Source organism: Malania oleifera, chromosome 6, assembly GCF_029873635.1.
Source record: "Malania oleifera isolate guangnan ecotype guangnan chromosome 6, ASM2987363v1, whole genome shotgun sequence".
NCBI classification, from domain to species: domain Eukaryota; kingdom Viridiplantae; phylum Streptophyta; class Magnoliopsida; order Santalales; family Ximeniaceae; genus Malania; species Malania oleifera.
Genome location: NC_080422.1, coordinates 107,632,463 through 107,641,005, shown reverse-complemented (window position 1 = coordinate 107,641,005; position 8,543 = coordinate 107,632,463). Strand labels below are relative to the sequence as shown.

The 8,543-nt window shown below is 35.4% G+C and overlaps 1 protein-coding gene across 1 annotated transcript; it reads left to right on the top strand.

Annotated features, from left to right (window-relative positions):
• The first annotated feature begins 315 nt into the window (after nt 1–315).
• LOC131157883 (uncharacterized) lies at nt 316–7,583 on the top strand. Its single transcript, XM_058112317.1, has 9 exons — nt 316–784; nt 865–1,046; nt 1,664–1,845; nt 1,948–2,232; nt 2,341–2,399; nt 2,506–2,542; nt 2,668–2,739; nt 5,862–6,189; nt 6,969–7,583. The coding sequence occupies exons 1-9, from the start codon at nt 646–648 to the stop codon at nt 7,341–7,343; spliced, it is 1,659 nt and encodes a 552-aa protein (XP_057968300.1). The 5' UTR covers nt 316–645; the 3' UTR covers nt 7,344–7,583.
• The last annotated feature ends 960 nt before the right edge of the window (nt 7,584–8,543 follow it).

Here is an 8,543-nt window from a genome sequence, read left to right as displayed (position 1 = left end):
TCTATTAAAATTTTCAAAAAATAATAGAATAATAATAAAAAAAACACAAATTCAAAACTACATCTACTTTTTTTCTAAATAGATGATAATTATTAGTTAGTTCTATTATAATAAAGAAAGATGCAATACAAATATTCAATGCCTAACCTATCCCTACACCTCCAAGGATTCCCACCCCTAGGGCTCCAATCCCATATTATTTTCTTGGGAAACAAACAGGCATTATAAGGTCCATTAATTATAGAGATTAATCCCATGGATAATTATCACATGGGGCAAGAAGGATATTTATGTCATTGTGCCAACAAACCCCTCAGTTTCTCCCATCAATCTTCCATCCGAAGCAATGAAGTAGGTGTCCTAACGATAAAATTGTAAGGGCATTTTCGTCCAAACAAATAGAAAAGATGCAATTACGCATGGGCCATGGGGCACGAGAGGCTTCTGTTTTCTGGAGCGTTCCCTCCTCCATTCAATCTCTTTCTGAAACCGTCGAGGCCGAAATGCCAAAGATCTGCTTGAATAAATTTTGAATCTGTATAAATATTCAAATTTCCTTCTCTCTTTCTCTTCCTCTTTCTCTCTCTCGGTCTCTCTCTCTCTCTCTCTCTCTCTCTAGAACAGAAGCAAAGAAGGAGAGACAATATGTTATGCTTCGGATCAAAGCCGTTTTCTTCTTCTTTTCTTCTGATTCTGCTTTCCCTTTTGCTATGCTCAACATTCTTCACCTTCTCCCATGGCAGCTCTAATGTTCAAAATCTCCAGCCTACGCGTGCTTTTCCTGGTATTTTTGGGTTTAATTTTGCTTGCGGGACTTGTTTGTGTATGTGGGTGTACTGTTGATTTTGCTTTTTCCCGTCTCAGAGCTTGTCGAGGAGAGGGAGCAAAATGGGTTTGTTCCATGGGTACGAAGAAGGTCTCTGGCTGAAACTGGTAACAGCTCGGAGCTGATTTTGGCTGAGAAGGGAACGTACAGGAAAGACCCCACTGATGGGTTCAAGCGCTACACGGGAGGTTGGAATATCAGCAATCAGCATTACTGGGCTGTGAGTTTTTCGTGGCTTTTATCCTTTGTATTGTCTTCTACTTTCTTTTTTTACATTTTTGGGAGGATAAAATTGATGTTATTCCATCTGGGTTTTGCTTGTTTTTCTCGATTGTGCTGTTTTATAATCAATTTTGTTCTGTAATCTCAACTGGGTTCTGATTTCATATTTGGTTTATGAAAGTAAACGCCATTAGATTGATTTTTTTATATGCTTCACTTTTTAGATGTTTAAATTTTATTATATTTGCCATGGTTTTTAGTGTTTTAAAACGACTCTATTGTTTTGACTTTTGATTTTTTTTAATGTTTTTATTTCTGTTGTACTTTATTCATTTCAGCCTATTATCTAATTTGAGGTTAATTTTGTGCTTTTGCACACAGTTAGTCATTTGCCATTAATGTTGAGAAAATATCTTAGCAATGCAGAAATTATAATTCGTTAATTGTGTACCGGAAACTGGGATTTTTTCTTTCGTTATCTCCTTGTTGTTTCTTAAATTCTCTTCTAAGCTTCTAATTGTTTAAATTTTGGTGATACTTTACTCATCAATTGTTTAGTTTTTTATTTTATTTTTATCATTGTTTAATTTTTTGTTTTTCATTTACATGATGCAGTCAGTTGGTTTCACAGCAGTTCCCCTGTTCTTTATCGCTGCGATCTGGTTTGTTGCATTTGGACTATGTCTGTCCCTCATCTGTCTCTGTTACTGCTGTTGCAGTCGAGAGCCTTATGGCTATTCCCGAACAGCTTATGCCCTCGCCCTTATTTTCCTCATAGTTTTCACCATTGCTGCTATGTAATTCCTTATCTGTACTCAATTGGTGCTTTATATCTTTGATTATATATGTTGATTTTGATGGATGATTTTGTGGACCAATGTTTTATTTCTTGATTTTAGTGCTGGATGTGTGGTCCTCTACACCGGCCAGGGGAAGTTCCATACTAGTACAACAGACACCTTGGATTATGTTGTGCACAAGGCAAGTACAACTGTTGATAATCTTAGGAGTGTCTCGGGCTATCTTTCTGCTGCCAAGAAGGTTGGAGTTGATCAGGTTACTTTAGCTGACAATATTCAGTCGAACATTGACAATATCCAAAAGAAGATAAATACTTCCGCTAATACTCTTTCTGAACGGACAAAAAAAAATTCAAGAGACATACAGCAAGTTTTGGATGATGTGTAAGTGTTTGTCTTAAGTTTTAGATAATGTGCTACTTTCTCAGTAGCAGTCATAATGCTTTTGGATTTCATCTTTATTGTCACATTTATATATTGCGTGAAATGCAGGAGGCTTGCTCTTATTGTTCTAGCAGCTGTTATGCTCTTTTTGGCATTTCTTGGATTTTGTAAGTGTTATCATTATTGTCATCTTGATATGTGCATGTGCACGCACATAACTATTGTGATGTGAGCTCATTCTTTTTACTGTTGTTGGTTTGTTTAATTATGCAGTGTTCTCCATCCTTGGAATGCAATGTCTTGTGTATTTGTAAGTATTATTGAATTTTGAACCATTTATTTTTTCACTTTGTAGCACATTTAATTTTGAAAGCAGTTATACTACTAGTTTAATGACTTTTGTTTAACAAATACTTGAATACTTGATGATTGCAGCTTGGTTATCATTGGCTGGATCCTCGTAGCTGGCACATTCATATTGTGCGGTGTTTTTCTTCTCCTCCATAAGTAAGTTTTTTCTCTTTTCTTGGTGTGATGCTTTTCTACTTCAAACATTCATCAATATAGAGAATTGTTCCTCAATCCTTTTGTTGGAACTTCAAGGCTTATGTTTGCATGTGTCTAGATGGCACAATTATTTGTGTGTGAATTTTAGATTAGATTGGTTTTTCTATTGTGTAATTCCATCTTTTTTATTCATTTTTTCTTTAATTTTTCAGTTTCCTCCACACATAGGCGCGCGCGCGCACACACACACACATACTCACACACGCATATCCTAGTGTGGTTAAGATTTGTATAATGGGATAAAATCAGTTGTATTTTGATACAAAACAATTGCTTCAGAGAATAAATATTTTATGCAAATTTCAAGTTTTTCCTCCAAATTATATTCAGAGGCTTTGCCAAAACAAATCTAGTAACAATAATTAGATGACTCATCAAATTGATTTTCTGTTGTAAATGATTTAGCTCAATTCTCAGTATTGTACTGATAGTTCTTCATTTATACCATTAAAAAGAGGATTTCCCATTTTGCCTCCTCTTTTCTTTTCCTTTTTAAAAATTATCCTTGCCTAAAAAAGTAAATACGGTATAAGATTAAGTAAATATAACTGAAGGGTAAGTTGGTTATTGAATTCTCTTAACCATCTCTAAGAACTACTGTTCCATTCTTGAACATTTTATAACCACTCTTCCATCACACGTTAACAAGCTATGCACATACCTACCACTAGTTTGAAAATTAACTTGATTTGGCCTTCATGATGAGTTCTGTGTCCTTAGATGAGTAAGCATCAAGCCTATATCTAGCTGAATATAATTTGTTTGTGGCTCAAAATAAATGGAATGGCGTGAAACCTTCAGTGGTCAATAATTTCCTTTGGTTTTGATTATACATCTCAGTTTCATCATGCACAGATTAATTTTACTGACAATCTGGCTCAGGTGACTTTGCACGAGTCTTCATGCTGATTATATTTTAAGGTTGAAAAAATTTGATTGAAACCAGAACTTTATCAAGATTTCTATGATAAGTTTTGTAATATATTTGAGAGGAAGATAACCAGCAATTGGTGATAAAATGAGGGAAGTGCATATGAAAATGTAAATGCATGTAGAGTGAGATTCATAATACACAACTAATACCTAAAGGCTGAATTTTCATATAAGAATGCCCAAAAAGTAGGCAGAACTTTCATGTAAGAAGTGCCTCAGAAGTTGCAAAATTACACTGGTAGCTCATTCTCTACTCGACCAAAAAATTTTTTAGAAAAAGTATTTGCGAGAGTTTTTTAAGGTTAAATAGTGATGTAAGTGGGGTTTTTGGATTTTCCAAGCATGATATGATTCTGTCATGACCAAAGCATGGTTTGGTGAAGGTTCTGTTGTGTACTTTTGAAGCAAGAACATCTAGTATTCCTTTCACTAAGCTGTGATGTTTACCCTAGGTAATGGATGTAAAATCTCTTGCCATGAGTGAAGAGCAGCAGTATGTGAATCACAAATATATTGAGTTGTGTAAGGTGTAACCTAGTTGACGTATGTAAAATATCTTCTTGCGAGTGAAAAGCAGTAGTATGTGAATGACAAATAAGCAGAAATTAGCTTTAGGATCGTAAAGTCCAATTAGTAAGCTTGGTCATCATATGCATAAGAGCAACTAGGATTAATACTGGAATGATGCTCAGTGGAGCAGATACCATTATGATTATTCTGTAGGTAATTGTTTGCTTTGTGTGGTATGTAGTTCCTATTCTATTTCTTCTTGGTGGCCTCTCGTCAGCTTGTAGTTGTAGTGCTTGCGTGCTTCTGTGACCACTTTCTCTGACAAAAAAAAAAGAAAAGGACTTCTTGGAGAGAAGGGAAGAGAAGATAAATGGCTTCTCTTGTTTGGTTGACACAAGGTGAAGAGGAGAAATGAAGTGGAGATGTTTTCTTGCCCAAATTTGAGAGAAAGGAAAAGTAGGAAATAATTTCAACTTCCCTTGGCAATTTATAAGTGGACGTTTTCTTTCCTGTAGTTTTACCCACTTTCTCCCTTATTAAACCAAACAAAATGGAGAGAAACTAGTAACTTTCTCGTCTCTTCTTCTCTCTCCTAAGTTTCGTATCTTGTCATGACTTTCCTTTACCCAAAAATACTCTTAAGCTTCCTATCTTTCATTGAGATTCTTCAGTCTTCTTAATACATAAAGCTCCTCACTCTCTCCTATCTGCAAACACAATTTCTAGAAGCTTGTTGGTGTTTTTCTTATCTTTTCTAGAGCTTGGCTGTTGGAGGTCATTAATTATAATTGCGTCTTATGTTTTATATTGCTTGTGATTATTTAACCTCTTTGATGCTTATATTTTGTCTTTTATTTTCCTGAAAGATCCAATATTTCTCCATTTTGTTGATTTTGCTCTTCACCTCCAATTATGCTGTTGGTTTTGTTTATTCATTTTCTCCCAAGGTACATTTTCGTCCAAAGAAAAAATGAGAGTGCTTGTAACATTCTAGCATCGATATAAACCAAAACCAAAAAATCAGGCAGTTCTCTTGACCAAAGTTCGTACTTCGCATGTGGTGATTTGGTGGTTGCTTTTTAGTTTCCTATCTACAGATATCAAGTGGCATCTTGAAACCTATTGCACATAGTAACTAACCATATCTTTAATTATTATATATATAATTATTATGTCAAGTTGCTGCTCATTGAAATTCAAGTCTTGATTTTTCCCCAATGTCTTGGGTTTATCCCATCCTTCTTACCCAAACAGAAAAAAAAAAAAAAAGCCATGCCTAGGGCAATTTTTTTCTGAGAATAAATTCTTTTGATTTTAAATAATAGTAAAGATGTAAATCTTGTTGGGATTATGCAGTTTAAGTGGTTATCTAGTTACCATTATTTCTTTTACTTAGTTGTCTGGTATCAGATTTGCCTATTTACTGCTCTCTCTCTCTCTCTGTCTCTCTCTCTCTCTCATTTAGCTGTTCTTTTCATTGCAATGTGAGACACCTTTGATACTTGGGGGCATTCATATTTTAAATGATTGTCTTTTAAGTACCATTACCCTTTTTTTATTGGTCAGTTCATCAATTCATTATTTTTCTGTTTTTTCCTTTAACTTTCTGTGTGTAATAGTGTGGTCGCAGACACGTGTGTAGCGATGGATGAATGGGTGCAGAATCCCACTGCTCATACTGCTTTAGATGATATCCTGCCATGCGTGGATAATGCAACTGCCCAAGAAACCTTGTTGCGAAGCAAGGATGTGACTTTCCAAATTGTCAACATGGTTAATTCTGCTATAAGCAATGTCTCCAATGCTAACGTCCCTCCAAATGTTGGGCCTCCTTTATATTTCAATCAGTCAGGTCCTCTGATGCCTATTCTGTGCAATCCGTTTAATTCTGGCCTGACTAATAGGCAATGTGCAGCTGGTGAAGTGGAAATGAACAATGCTACAGAGGTAATATCATTATACCGCATATCCTTGTAGGGTTAATTCCAAAAAGGACTCATTCTTGTAAGGATAATTCAAAAAGTTTAGGATTTAGGCCAAATTGATTCTTTTTGTTTTGACGTAGCTCATTGTTTTGACAATTAACTTCCTGAGAAAATCCAAAATTTTCTGAACATCAAAATAATGGAAAACATGTCAATCTAATGGTTTTAAACTGTGTGTGTCTCTGTGGTTTTTTATTTTTTTTTTAAATTAAGAAATCACCTACTTGGATTTTGTTCAATGAGATATATATATGAATTGTTTCTGGATTATAACTAGAACCCCTCTTTTTCTGGCTCCATCTCACATCAATAACTTGACCTCTACCACCTATAGGTAGTTTTAGATTTCCTTGACACGATTTCTTATCTCATGTGTGCTTTTCTGGAAAAACATAACAATTGAAGTGCAGGGTTTCTTCACACATGGAGGAGCTGGGTAAACTATTCCATCAACTGATATTGAGCATGTTTCCCATCTCTTCTCCAGAAACAAGTTGCAAAATTGTGTTCAATTTCATAAAGTGATTGCTTGAATGTCAAGTATAGCTTGTAATAGTCTATCCTCCATGATATACAACAATCCTTCGTCATTTGAGTTGTTAATATACCTACTAAGATATCACCCATTTCTACCCTAGATCTCCTAGCTTTACAATTCCATTTTTACCTAAATTGCGGAGTAAATGGGCTTCTAAATAAGGTTATTTCATTTAACATTTATTTATTTCCTTCTCCAAGCAGGTGTGGAAGAATTATATCTGTCAGGCTTCGGCATCCGGAATATGTACAACGCCTGGACGGGTGACTCACGACATCTACGGCCAGATAGCTGCTGCAGTAAATGTTAGCTATGGTCTGTATCACTACGGCCCATTCCTAGTTTCTCTGCAAGACTGCACTTTTGTGAGAGAAACATTCACTGATATCAGCGGAGAATATTGTCCTGGTCTGCGGCGGTACAGTCAGTGGATCTATGTTGGTTTGGTTATGGTCTCTGCTGCTGTGATGCTTTCACTGATCTTCTGGGTAATCTACGCACGAGAGCGACGACACCGCGTTTACACCAAAAGGTTAACAGGGGGACACTCGGGAGGGCATTTTGACAAGGCTCCCTAGAGGGTTTCAACCTTCAATTTTAATTTACTCGGCTTCATTGAGCATCCTTTTTTTCACTTATTTTCTTTACATGTACATTTGAGTTAATATTATCGTTGTATCCTGTGCATTATGCGAGGTTTGTTATTCCCAGAGTACGGTGAATTAGGGTTGTTTATGGTCTAGTATCGTTTCATTCTACTAAATATTTTGATGTTTGGAGAGCCCCTTGATTATGAGATTGGCTTCTTATGCCTTTTTTCCCCTCACCCCTAGCCAAAATGATTATGTTTATTTTACAGTGGAATGCTTGAAACCTGATGTTGTGGGTTGTGGATGGATGAAATTTTTAGGCATCGTTTAGGGTTGCAAGCCATTTATGGGGGAGACATTTCGATTTCTACAGGGCCATTAAGAGGGGGTTAGATGTCATCTCAGGTAGTCTAGTTAAGATGGTCCAAGTATCCACTTGAGCTTGATTAGGCTACAAGTTTGATTTAATTGTAAGATAATATTAATAATTTATAAATATGGATAATATTATAATATATTATTTATATAATGTAGAAAATAAAAATGCAAATTTTTGATTATGTGCTAGAGAATAATATTTTAAGATTTAAATCTCAATTTGTCAAAATAAAAGAAAGCTGTAGGGTTTGTTGCTGGAGTGAAGAGCAGAGTTCTTTCTCCTCTTTGAAAGTTCTAGTGAAGGCTGGGTTTTAAAATAAGGAGCTTTGATCGTGATGTGATTAGGTCTCGATGGTCAAATTAATGATGTTAGCATGATATTATATATTTATATATGATTATATATGTATTTGTGTAGGCATATAGTAACTATTATTATAACAATGACAAAAAGACAATGATCTAACGTACTACTATTTTGTTCGCATCTATTCCATCTATCATGTGGATGGATTCTATACAGAGCTATAAGCTACATTGATAAGGGTGTTAGGGAACGGGCAAGAGAGTTAGTCACAGTCTCACATCAGATGTGTATGAAGGAAATCTTAAGCTTATAAGGATGGTTTGAGCTCTAACTATGTCAAATATTTTTATAGAATAAATTTGTGAGATCAGTGGGCCGATGCGGACAATACCTCACCGGAGTTGGGTCCAAAACCCTTATAACAATCTATGTAAAATTTGTATTTTTAAAAATTATTATTATGAGTCAAACAAATATTGGAAAGGGAGACATAGAGAAGAGTT

Excerpts from the sequence above, each read along its gene's own strand:
- LOC131157883 (XM_058112317.1), top strand. The coding sequence starts at position 646 with ATGTTATGCTTCGGATCAAAGCCGTTTTCTTCTTCTTTTCTTCTGATT. Across the intron at positions 1,047-1,663 it reads GCAATCAGCATTACTGGGCT|TCAGTTGGTTTCACAGCAGT; the intron begins GTGAGTTTTTCG and ends TACATGATGCAG. Across the intron at positions 1,846-1,947 it reads GTTTTCACCATTGCTGCTAT|TGCTGGATGTGTGGTCCTCT; the intron begins GTAATTCCTTAT and ends TCTTGATTTTAG.